This window comes from Symphodus melops (assembly GCF_947650265.1).
Source record: "Symphodus melops genome assembly, chromosome: 12".
Classification (NCBI taxonomy): domain Eukaryota; kingdom Metazoa; phylum Chordata; class Actinopteri; order Labriformes; family Labridae; genus Symphodus; species Symphodus melops.
Genome location: NC_136702.1, coordinates 21,255,079 through 21,267,826, shown reverse-complemented (window position 1 = coordinate 21,267,826; position 12,748 = coordinate 21,255,079). Strand labels below are relative to the sequence as shown.

Sequence of the window (12,748 nt, the reverse complement as noted above, 5' to 3'; positions counted from 1 at the left end):
TATAAGGTAACAAATAACATCTCCATTTAATGTCTTCATGTCATATTTTGGTCTCAAACTAGCAGCAACCTCTGGTGTTAAAAAATAAGACCAAAGCATGCTTATGATATTTAATACATCTCAGGAATGTGTAGACTCTTACACATGTACTCCAGGGTTCCGATGGGAGGACTGAACTGCTTCAGGAAAAGTGGGTTGTAGGTCTGAGCGCTGCCAAAGTCGATGATCTTGATAACATTCATGTAGGTGACGATGATGTTCTCTGGCTTTACGTCCAGGTGGAGGATTCGTCTGGTGTGGAGATAATCCAGACCCTGAAGGATCTGCACGATATAGGTGACGACATCATCCTCTGAGTATCGGAACCTGAAACACAACAGGGAGCAGCTCAGAGCAGCAGGTCTTTGACACATCTCTACATAAAATCTGCTCATGCAGATGATATAGATGGGATTGTTTCAAATGTGACAAACAAACATTTGTGGAGAACAGCTGTTTGTCTTCACCTGTCTATGAGGCTGAAGAGCAGCTCCTTCCCGCTGCAGTACTCGGAGATCAGCACCAGGTAGCGCGGCGTGACATAAGCTTCGTGCAGAGCCATGATCCTGTCATGATGAAGGGACTTCAGGATGTCGTATTCCTGCAGCACTTCCTGCTTGCTGTCGGCCTCGTATGGAACAATCTTCGCCATGAAGAGGTTTCCTGTGGCGTTTTCTCGGCACTCTCGGATCACACCAAAACGACCCCTGTGGCAGAGATAAAAGTCAGTCGTTGCCAGTTTTAAATAAAGAATGTCCATCAAGGAAAAGGGACAGAGAGAGAGTACGATGACTAATGTGAAAACTTGTGCATGTGTTCAGTTTGGTCACGACCCTTCTTGCTATGCATCATCAGAGTAACACACACACACACACACACACACACACACACACACACACACACACACACACACACACACACACACACACACACACACACACACACACACACACACACACACACACACACACACACACACACACACACACACACACACACTCTGTGTTTAGAGTTATTAAAATAAACACAGAATCTGAGTTCTGGGAGTTTGACACCCCGTTACACACAGCTGCAAATCCTCAAAGTGACACCAGAGGGCAGATTTTATTTTTAATCTGTTGTCAATTAGAATTTCAATTAAAGCTTTTGAAAAGTGAGTTTACATTTTTGTCTTCTTTATAAAGACATTTGATTTCATGATGTGGGCAGGAACATTCGTACTTGTATTTCAATAAACTCTGTCGGCCTTTTGAATGATGATGTAAGATAAAGGAACTTTTATTGGAGGCTCAAATCACAACAATCAATCTATCATGATTTGAAGAGCGCCAATTCATAACAAGTGTTACAAATATGAACAGTTAGAAGAGCTTACTTAATGTTTAAAATAATGGGATAGGATGCCTTCCTGTTGTCTTGTGCTGGTGGTGTAGACCTGAGAGATGTGAAAGCTGTGTGTTTGTTATTCTATTCCTCTGTTATTTATTTATTTAACTATTTATTTTTCATATATGCCATGTCAATCCTGAGCCTCTCACATGTCTGAATTTAAACATGTTTCTGAACCAGAATGTTCAGTTTGTATTTCATCTTCTCTCTGCAATTTATAAATGTAATAAATAAACATAAAAACACTGGCATGTCTTTAACTTAAAAAACAATGTTGCGATTATATTGCAAACATAGCAAGCATAGTGGAATTTTGTTTTTTTGGCACCAGGTGAATTTGAATCCTCCACCCAGGTATTTTAAGCTGTTTCTCTGAAGGGAACTCTTAAGTTTTGTTTTGTTTTTTGCTCCTAATTGCTGAAACAACTTGGGTGGTTCTATGTTCAGTAACTGTACTTTGATGAGAGGAGTTAGTTTGTAGGTGTCAGAGTATGCTTGAGTGATTCCATTGAACTGTTTCTTCAAGTATAATAAGGTTAGGTTGCATCTGTTCCCTCTCTGATAGGTTACTGTCGAGCCCTTGGTCATTACCTTGCTTTTTCATCCATGAAGGTGTAAGGTTTCTGTGGAACCCCCTGGCGCAGAGAACCCTCTCCAGGCTTGCCCAGCGGCGTCCTGCGTCCCGAAGGTGTGGCCCGCCCCGATGGTGTGACACGTCCTGATGGGGTAACACGGCTGTCCCCCCCCTGCACCACTGGCGTCAAGCTCTGCACCACCACAACGGGTGGAGAGATGGTCACAGGAGTGACTGAAGGAGAAGTCGTTGGAGTGGAAGTGGATTGGGAAGGCGGAGTAACACGAGTGATCGCAGAAGGTTTGTACATGGGAACAGATGAGATAGGTTTCCCGATGACGGGCACAGGGGAAGGAGGTTTGTTGGTTATGGCGGGGTTTGCAGATACAGGACTCCGAGGCTTGGGTGGGACAACAGGAGGAGGTGCCAGTTTGGATTGTGGTTTGCTCACACTGATGCTCAGGGTGGTCTTGGCTTTAGCTGGCGGGGCAGTGGTGGTCTGAGCCGGAGCTTGTTCGGGGGTAGGTGTTCTAACAGGTGGAGAAACTACATGGCGGCCCGCATTAACCTGCACAGTGGGTTTGATGGTAACTGGAGAAGGAGGCTTAACCACGGGTGGAGCAGGAGCTACTGGAGAGGGACTGGTTGGCGTTGGTGCTGCTGCTGTAGCAGGTTTACTGGGAGCTGGTTTAATGGGAGGCACTTTCATGGATGACATCATCACCACAGGGGGAGGGGGAGTACTGGCGGGGACGGTCTTGACCACCACAGTAGCACTGGATTTAGCAGGTTCTAAAAAAAGAGGAGCAGATGAAATTTACACATCAGAGATTTGATCAAACATTTCAAGATGGGCAATACACGCCATGCAATGACCTATAACAAAGACATGGCGGTCTCTTCATGTCGCCCTATAATCGGAAAATTAAATGCAAAGTTATTTGAGTGAATCATTTAAACAACACTTACCTGAAGCGTCCAGGCTGACTACCTCTGAGAGGTTGCTGTACGGACCCTGGCCAGCCTTGTTCACACATGCCACCCTGAACCTGAACGAGCTTCCTGCCGGCAAGTCACTCGCGTTGAAATAACAGTCGGCCACCCCTGTAGCGACGATCAACCAGGAAGTCTCACCTGGAGAACAAAATAAAGAATATAAATCAGTACAGTGTAATTAGGTCAAGGGACTTGATGAAGACTGCTCCAGATATTCTCATGACTGTGCTCTTCACATATGTAGAGACTATTCCTGTCGAAAGGGAGGAGGGCGGGGGTGTGTCCCGAGGTAAAACTTTGTCACTTTTCATTCAGACATACATCTCCTCCTCAGGAATTTTTCAGGAGTTTTCTACATGTGTAAACGCCCTATTACAGTTTGACACATACCTTTAAACTTGAATGTCTGTAACGCTGTTATAACCTTAAGTACAAACACCGATCTGACATTATCCGTCTGAATTGGGTTCAAATCATTATCATCATTGAGTTAAACTGACCCTCTGTTTTCCTTTCCAGAGAGTATGTGCAGGGGGCCAGCGTGTCCGACGGCCTCCACAGTACCAAGGCTGTGTTGTTGTATTTTTGAGGTATTTCAGGGGTCCCGGGGCGATTGGGCAGACCTGTGAAAACAAATGTGTCTAAATTAAAAGCATAGTGTGTATATTCTAGCTTTTTCCTTGCCCACAAGTTTTGACCTCCTCACACACGGGGAAGAGTAGCAGCATTTCTTACGAGCAAGAGAAATTGTGCAGGAGCTGGACACAGCTGCTAGAGGGTTGGTAGCAACACATTCATAGACTCCTGCATCTTTTTTGTTGGTCTGCATGATCATCAGCAGCTGCCGGCCATCAGGGCAGGCAATCATGTTCATCCTGGCATCAATCTGCAGCGGCTTCTTATCTGAGGAAAGAATATGCATATAAACGATGATTTGAAATATAACGTTTTACATTATATTATGCCATTATAAATGATTTGATCAATAAAATAAGAAAAATCTACAAGAATTTATCACACCCTGATCTGAGGGCAGCCATACACATTATTGCAGGTTTGATCTGTTTCTTAATTAATGAGAAATCTCACTTGCTTACCTTACCTCCTGTGCTGCTTCTGTTGTCATGGTACCATACTGAATATCAGTGTGCAGCAAGATGTAATTTACATTTCTATGTCTCTGCACTCGTGTACCCAGAAGTACTTAAGGAAAAGACTATATTTTTCCTGTGAAGCTATCCCTCGCAATTATTTGCTCACAGTAGGGATCCTTACCTTTGATCCAGGAGATGTTCGGATGGGGGCTTCCTGCCGGTAAACAGCTGAGTGTAACTGGATCCCCCTCCAGCAGGACGTGATCTCTCAGCTTAATGTGGAATACAGGAGGGAAATCTGGGAATGAAAGACATCACAACCCTTAGATTACGACCACGCTATAAAGTCAAATGGAGAACGACCTTTCATTAAACAAGCTCGACTTTCATTACCTTATGCATTTTTTCTGTCCTACTACCTACAATATGTACAGTGTTTGATCTCATTAAATACACTTTGGCAGTGTTTTTTGTGTGCATGTATTTGGGTAACCTGAGTGTCTACTGACCAACAAAATGAGAAATAAAGTCATTCAGTCCTTTGTGGTCTGCATAAGTCTGTTAACACAAAAATTATCCGTTTCAGATGTGCTCTCCTTTTAAGTCACTATCTCCGACCCCAGCCTGGAGCAAAATTGAAATCTGACTTTATTTTACTCGTGTGCTGAGATTTGGAATCATCAGGCACTCGACTTTTCTTTGTTAGTAATGAAGTTCCATCTTCTTTAATTGAGTTCAGCGTCTTATCTTTGCCTAATGATGGTCCTAATAATCTGATGTTGTTGTTGCTTCTCTCTGTATGAAAGGATGCTCTATAAATAAACTTGCTTTGCATATCTCTTTTCTTTAATAGGTGGAATAAAAAAGAATCAATCTGTTCAACTTCTGGCCTACGTTCAGGTTATTATGTTCTACACACACTGTACCTTTGTGCTATTTTGACATGGACACGAAAAGACATTTGTACCCAGGCATCACATGGAATCTAATGAAGTAAACAGTTTTACTGGTATCAGTGTTATCATCTGCTGTGTGTATTATGGGATGGTAGACCATAAAATATACAACTTTTAGAAATAAAGACAGTTTTGACATTTTCGGAAATGTCCTCTTCTCTGTCTTGACTATTGGTTTTAAAAAATGAATAACTCTCTTTTTGCTTGCAGATTAAGCTTGTCAAGAATAAAAAGAAACACATCCAGCTGTTTGACCTGCACTATATTAATGTACACGTATTTTAAAACGGTTGTGTGAAGACTATTTCTCGGAGCAGTTATTTCAAGAAGTATTTACAGTAGTTGTTGCCCAGCATTCTTACATCAACAACACATAGCACGAGACCTTTAGCTCATTTTAGGGGACAAGCAGCAGACCAAAATGTCTTTATTTCTTCATGCTGTAATCACATAACTCTGAGACAGAATGCAATTTAAATCTCTTGATATGATCACTCCTGGTGACCTACCGGAAGCTAACTTGGAGTATTGGCGTGAACGAAGGGCACTATTTTCTCTGGAGATTGCGGTTGGTATATCAGGCTGAGATACCGTCTTGTCTCTTCTCCCTCTGGTCAGCCCCCAGCGATCCCAGCGGGATCGACGCTCAGCCTCCACACCTAACAAAAAAAAGACAATCAAACCTTTTATATCAACCATCACACAAAAAGGAATGTATCAAATACGGTCAAACGTAGAGTCATGATTGACATGGAAGTAATTAGCACAGTAATTGCTTCATACCCTTTGATGTGTCCGACTTCAGGCTGGACATGGAGTCTATGGACTCTGAGGAGGCACCGTTACTGGTTTGAGCTGCTAACTGGTTCTGAGGAACACTGGGGACTTTTGGAGCACGGCTCTCTGATGTGGCACGACGAAGCATGGAAAGAATGGGTGTCCTCTTGGTTTCCTTATCTTCCGAGGCTCGTCTCTCCTCCGAGAAGCTGCGAATTCTTGTGGAGATACCCGCCACGGTCGATTCAATCTTTTTGCGCATCGCCAAAACTGGTGATTGATTAGGTTTCTTAAGATCCTTTTCATCTTGCTCGACTACTGAATCACCTCCACCATCCATGCGCGTCATCTCTACGTCCTTTTTATCCTGTGATTCTCTTCTGCCAAGAGTCCAAGACAGCCTATGCCTTGAAGAAAGTGAATCATCTTCTTTGGTTGCCTCCTCCTTGCGCTCAGTGGATGGAGTTCTCTTCAGCCGCATAGAGAGTCTCCTCATAAAGCCTTGGTCTTTTTGAGCTTCACGAAGGTCCTGCACTGACTTTGACTTCTCCTCAAGTCTCCTTGATGCTAATTCTAATGGGGCACCGATTGGCCCGGGTCTGTATATCTCTTCCCCTGACTCGGTGGAGTCTGATGAAGTCGCTTGTGATTTCTCCTCATTCTTCGACCGTGAAAGGAATTTTAAACTTCTTGTCAGGGAAGACTCTCGCTTTTTAAAGCGGGCCTCAAAGACCTCCTCAGAGGTTATGTCCTCAAAGTCCATTCCTGCTGAGAGCTCTTGTTGGGATGAGGAATGTGGGATCATTTTGGGTGGGCTGGCTTCTTTTGTGATCAGTTCTGGTGAGGCCACCCTTGAGTAAACAGCAGGGTGCTCAGTGGTTGAGATGATGGTTGGCTTTGGTGGACCAGGCAAAGACGAAGGAATACCGGCAGGTGAAGTTGTTCTAACATGCGATTCATTAGACACTATTGATGCAGAGGTGTCCTGCACAACAACGGGTGTGGATGGCGTTAAAGACTGTTCGTTGGGTCGCTGAAGTGCTGGTACCATGATGGTCTGCATAATGCTGGCATAGGCTGAGGTCCTTCCATCTGAGAGAACAACTTTAGCAGGAGTCGACGGTGTCACATAAGTAGACGCAACATTTGTCGGGGGATGACAGGATTCTTGTGTTGGTCTCATCATAACTGAGCTTGTGCTTATGACCATATCAGAGGACTGTGGAGTCACATTTACTTCTTCCTCTTCTACCCTTTCTTCAGAGACTTCCACATTTTCCTTAGCATTTGATTCAGCAGTGCTGACGAGTCTTTCTTCTTCTTGCTCTTTCATAAACTCTTCTTTCTCTTTCTGCTCTTTAGCTCCTTCCTCTTCATCCTCCATTTTTTCTTCTAGTGTCGAGCTTTCGGCCACGAGAGTAGGAGTAGGAATTCTCTGGCCTGCATACTCTGATTCAAGCATCGGTTCTTCCGATATGCTCATGTCCTTCTCTGAGAAGCCACTCGTGCTTGATCTTTCATCAAAATTACTATCAGTAGTCAGCCCATCCATCTTTTCATTCATACTTTCATCAGGCTTGATCTCTTTCTCCATAAATGATTCCTCACTTTCTGTTTTGGTTGGACTTTCCTGCAACACAGACTCTGGTGTGGGGGGTTTCGGTGAAGGATCCCTGGGTGTGGTTGGGCGGGAGTCAAACTTGGATTGCTCAGTGAGCGACGACATAGATATAGCTTCCTTGAGCCTTCTCTCTTCTAATTTTTCCAAGGGAATCTCCAAGGGAGCTCCCGATCTGCGGTGCAGTGCTATTGGTTCTGAATCCCCTTGACTGAAAGAAGCAGTTTTGCGCAAAATTTTTGGTTTGGGATCCTCATCCCTTGCAGAATCACTGGATGCAGCTCTAATAAGCGGAGGTGGTCCGATACGAGCAGTGCGAGAGTAACGATCGGAGGAGATAGCTCGTTTTTCATCACCCATTCCTAATGTTTCCAGCAGCGGTCCTCTCAGTCCACTCATCTTGTTGTCCACAGAGCCGCCTCGCAGCAGACGCTGCCTCATTAGCTCAAGTTTAAGAGCGTAGTCCTCTTGACTCATCTTTACAGTTCCTGGGCTGGTGCTCCTCCTTGGTAGTTCCATAGAGACAGCTTTCTTCAGGACTCGCCTGCCTTCCTCTTGGTTTCCTTCTGCTGCACCTTCCTCAGGTGTTATCCGGAGCAGCAGAGCACTGTCAGCCGAGCCTCCACGTCTCAGCTCTCCTCTTCGTCGCCCTCCCTCTGGTTTGTCTGACTCCATGCTTGAACCCCTTCGCAGAGGTTTCCTTAAAAGCTCGGACTTTTGTGGCAGTGCAGCAGGCGCGTCTTCATCTGAGGAACCCCTGTCATTGTCCGGTGATGACCTTTTTCGCATGCGGCCCTTACCCGTTAAATCGACCCCTTCTTTATCCTTTTGATTGGGGTCACACTCCATCGCCTCTTGGGCTTGAGCGGGAGAACCAGACCATTTACCCATGCCATCTTGCTTTCCTGTTTCCTGCTCATTCGTCTGGATGTCGTTCAGTGACATCCTGGATCCAGAGAATTCCATGTTGAGTGGCATCGGAATAAACGGCAGTTCATCAAGGTCTTCATCTGAATCTGAGGATGACGACGGCAAAGGTGATCCTTCTTTAAGGTGCCTGGGAACTGCGATGGATATATGACTGGACGAATCGTTCAGCAACTCAGGGATGGATCTCATTACCATTTTTGATTTGTAGCTGATTAGGGAACGCTGCAAAGGAAACACATGATCCAGTCAAAAAACTAAAAAGGTCTAAACATTCAACTATTTAATGGCCCTTGGGACGTGACGAGAAGAAAACCAAAATAAGAAGTCAAATTTAGCTCACCTGCCATTTTCTGCGAGATACAAACTTCTTCAGTGCCTCTGTACTGATGGCCTTGCCCTTGTGAAGTGTCTGTACAACAAAAGGCAGAAAATGCATGACATCAAGGTCAGATTGGGACCTTGATTGTTTTGGAAAATGAAAACTATCACAGTTAGAATTTGTCTAACCTTGAACCATGGGTGCCGGAGACATTCCTGAGTATCGGGTCTCCTAAAAAAAAAAAGATGACATTTTTTAGTCTTACAAATATGTAAGTAGTTGTATCTCTATTTACTGTCGCTTAGTCAACTGCACCAACTCAGCTATCTTAAATAGAAAGCATGAGTAAAAGGCGGTAGAACGGTTAAAGCCATGGCCCAAATAATGAGGAAGAATAATTGTGAAGAATAATTTAGGATGCTGTTAAGAAATGGTGAGGAATATTCAGATAAACCTTTAATATGTGAACGAACCCTTAACCAGGGCTGCTGACACATGATTTCCTGAATGTATTTTGACTGTGTATTTTTCTGTAAGGCAAGGCGAGGTGAGTTTATTTTATACAGTGCATTTCAGCAACAAGGCGATTTAAAGTGTTTCACACAAGACATCAAAAGTATTACGACAAAGGGCAGAACCTGCAGTTTTCTGAGAGTCTGTTCCATTAAACAGATCTTGAGAAAAAATAAGATATTCAGCGGAGTTACTCACAGCCTGTCTGCTACGAGCAGTTTTATAATGAACCCTTTGGCCTCTCTGCAAAGATCAGCAAACATGTTTTCCTCGAAGGCCACGTTATAGTTCCTGATGTTCATAACGGAGCTGCGGTCATTCTCTCCAGCAAATGGAGAAACTCCTGTCAGACTGATGACAAAATGAATACTGACATTTAGAGACATGATGTGTAAAATAAAAAACCCAGACAGGGATACTCAGTCTCCCAAAAATACACTGAAACACAGAGGAAATAAATTATTATAAAAACTGTACTCACCACAAATACGCAATCACTCCAACTGACCTAGAAAAAAAATAAAGAGAATGAGAAAAAGTTGTGTGTGAATCATACACAGAAAATACAGTAAAGACTTTTGTTTGAATGTAAGAGATATTTTACCAGATGTCTGTTGCTTTTGACACAGGGGTCTGATTGACAATTTCCGGCGCAACAAATTCCGGTGTGCCGTATTTACAGTACTGAGCCTCATCAGGTGTGAGCGCCACTGCATTTCCAAAGTCACAGATTCTGATCTGATCACCGTGAGGGTCTGCCATGAGGATGTTGTCAGGCTTAGGAGGAAAAATAAGAACATAAGGATGAATCTATTGTGTCCTAAGATCCAAATGAATAAAAAAAACAGCAACAGTGAACCTTTGTTTGAGTAGAATGTATTTATATCAAACAGACGAGGATGAAAATCTGATGGGAGGAAGGATGTATGGTGTCGACCTTAATGTCCAGGTGTATGATGTTGAGATGATGAAGGTAGTCCACTCCCTCGAGCAGCTGTCTTATACATGAACGTACCTGGAGGTCCCAAAACACAAATAAATCAGTGCAACTGATTCTCATACAAATAAGAGATAAACACTTGATCATTACGATCATAATGGATAAAATAAGAGTCAGCAATTTATTTCAGAAACATTTTTATGATATATTTCCTGAAATGATCTTCAATGAAATACCTTGCCCTATTAGGGCTTTCACACTTGCAGACAACTCCTAAAAAACTCCAGATAATTCCAGGCAGATCTGGTGTAAGAAAGTAGCAGAGCCAGCAGGAGAGGTTGGTGACGTTATCTGGGCAAGTGGAGTCAGTGCATAGAGTGCCTGCATGCAACTGTTACGATCTCTGTACACATTATATAACAGCTATATTATGTTTTCTATATGTCAGTATGTTGTTCTTTGCTCTTTCATTGCGCGTATCATTAACATAAAAACAAATATTCTTGTTATTGCACAGTAATGTGAACTCTGTTGCTTCGTCCGCTACATTCCCGGTTTTTTTTTTCTGTTTGTTTTTTTACGTTACAAGTCTCACCTTACGAGCCCCCCGGCCCCCCCTCACATCTGACAAGGACAATCCAAGTATCCGGAGCAGTCCACTTGAAATTATCTAGATATTTTCAGGAGTGCAAATGTAAAAACGGCTAAACAGTAGTCAGGCACGATCATGTTCATCTGCTTTGGGAGAGTTGTTGGTTACTATTTAAAATCCAGCTTACTCCCGCTGGTTACTCAAAAGTTGCACACCCAAGCTTTAACAGTAAGATTTGCTATGTAGTCACAAAACACAGGACTTACATCAGACTCCATTATGGAAGATTTCCTTGTAAATCTGTCAAGCAGCTCCTCGTGGCATCTTTAGAAGTTAATTAAGGCTGTCCGCTCTGGGAACTTAGACTCATAGTACAGTAATTGCTTCTCACTTGAAAACATGTAAAGTATGCACATAACAATAAAATGCACAGGTGCAACGTTGTGCAGTTTTTTCTGCACATGATAACACGTTACCCTCTTTTTCTGGCCTCAGTGTGTGCTCTGCATCGTTTCTGCATAACAAGGATACAGTTCAGTGATGATGATGGCTGCATTCTTTTTCTCAAAGGCATCATGAAAATAAAGCACTCTCTCGTGATCCAGCTTGGAGAGCAGATTCATTTCTCGGAGCGCGGACATCTTCTTCTTGGCCCGTGTGGAGATGAACTTAGCTGCATACTCCATTTTGCCTTTCTTCTGGGTCACACGTTTCACGTAGGAAAATGCACCTCTGAACACACAATCACACACACAGTACCAGAACTTTATTTTATTCTGAGCTCATTAATACTGACATCTGGAATATTTAAAAATCTGTTTTCAGTACAAAGATGGAGGTTGTAAGAAAAAAAGTATTACAGCTTCACTTCACATTTAATAATGAAACAGGTTCTCGTCCGTGCGGTGGTACACTTGTTCATCATGCTTGATTGAGCAAGTGTAGGATGCTAACGCTGGTTTACAAAATGGGTTACCTTCCAATTTCCTTGTGGATGTCATAGTAGTCAGTCAGTCTGCGCATTTTCCTGAGAATAGTCTCCTTGTCCTCTGCTGGATCGTCTTTAGTTTTGGCTACATGTGCAAGTTAAAAATGAATAAAGAGAAATACTTGATGTTGATGTTATTATGTGTTACGTCTTTTACTTCCTGAGACTGTTATTTTTCCCTACCTTCATGAATGGTGAGTTCAGCTTTGCAGGACACAGATCCTGCCAAGTTCCTGGCAGTGCATGTGTAAACCCCTGAGTCTTCTGGACGAGCATTGAGGACCACCAGTGAGCATTCATTATCATCGTACACGAATGTGAAGTGACATCCCTCTGACAGCAGGGTATCGTTCTGAAAGAGTCAGCCAACGTTCTCAAATTATTTAACAAAAAAAGATCTGTTGGAGTACATTCTCGTCTTAATTTAAAATATTTAGCTAACTGGGCTATGTGGTGTATCATGGGAGTCATTTCTTAAATCAAACCTTGAACCAGAGGATGTCAGGAATGGGTTTGCCCTCCACAACCACAGCGAAGCGAGGGGTCTCCCCAGCATTAACGTCCAAGTCCTCCATGATAGTTTCGAATGTTGGTGGAGCTGTGGACACAGATTTAAAGGAACAGAACAAAGTCACATTGGCTCTCAACAGGTAACTGGATAAACCAAGCAATCGACTGTGTACCTGCCATCTCCACGTTGAAGGTACAGCTGTCATTGCCGTATTTGTTAGAGGCCAGGAACGTCATCTCTCCGATGTCAGAACTCTTCACTTTGAGCAGCTTCAGCGTGTGCTGGTCGTCATCTGGCATGGTCATCTCATACAGGCCGGGCTTACTGGACAGGATGGCTCCCCTCCTGCAGAAAAAAAACATGTATTTCTGAACCAGGATGAACATTTTAAAGATAAGAGCGAAGCTGACGATGACTGTGCATGTGTAGCTGTTGCTTGAGGTTAATTAAGGACACTAGCATAGACTTCACTGGTTTGGAATCTTTGATAATCCTTTAGACTTAAACAGCTG

At 43.3% G+C, this 12,748-nt stretch overlaps 1 protein-coding gene across 1 annotated transcript in view; it reads right to left on the bottom strand.

Annotated features, from left to right (window-relative positions):
• The window catches only part of spegb (striated muscle enriched protein kinase b), a 41,138-nt gene that overhangs the window by 4,998 nt on the left and 23,392 nt on the right, over nucleotides 1-12,748 (bottom strand). The window contains exons 18-38 of the mRNA XM_079357660.1: nucleotides 12,409-12,581; nucleotides 12,211-12,323; nucleotides 11,909-12,077; nucleotides 11,714-11,810; nucleotides 11,269-11,469; nucleotides 11,004-11,061; nucleotides 10,143-10,220; nucleotides 9,810-9,982; nucleotides 9,687-9,713; nucleotides 9,404-9,556; nucleotides 8,881-8,923; nucleotides 8,714-8,782; nucleotides 5,832-8,595; nucleotides 5,558-5,707; nucleotides 4,274-4,390; nucleotides 3,734-3,901; nucleotides 3,499-3,621; nucleotides 2,972-3,136; nucleotides 2,020-2,794; nucleotides 507-746; nucleotides 143-366 (exon numbers count right to left, since the gene is read on the bottom strand). Of these exons, the coding sequence (XP_079213786.1) occupies nucleotides 143-366; nucleotides 507-746; nucleotides 2,020-2,794; nucleotides 2,972-3,136; nucleotides 3,499-3,621; nucleotides 3,734-3,901; nucleotides 4,274-4,390; nucleotides 5,558-5,707; nucleotides 5,832-8,595; nucleotides 8,714-8,782; nucleotides 8,881-8,923; nucleotides 9,404-9,556; nucleotides 9,687-9,713; nucleotides 9,810-9,982; nucleotides 10,143-10,220; nucleotides 11,004-11,061; nucleotides 11,269-11,469; nucleotides 11,714-11,810; nucleotides 11,909-12,077; nucleotides 12,211-12,323; nucleotides 12,409-12,581 (6,080 nt within the window). The remainder of the gene's footprint in view (nucleotides 1-142; nucleotides 367-506; nucleotides 747-2,019; nucleotides 2,795-2,971; nucleotides 3,137-3,498; nucleotides 3,622-3,733; nucleotides 3,902-4,273; nucleotides 4,391-5,557; nucleotides 5,708-5,831; nucleotides 8,596-8,713; nucleotides 8,783-8,880; nucleotides 8,924-9,403; nucleotides 9,557-9,686; nucleotides 9,714-9,809; nucleotides 9,983-10,142; nucleotides 10,221-11,003; nucleotides 11,062-11,268; nucleotides 11,470-11,713; nucleotides 11,811-11,908; nucleotides 12,078-12,210; nucleotides 12,324-12,408; nucleotides 12,582-12,748) is intronic.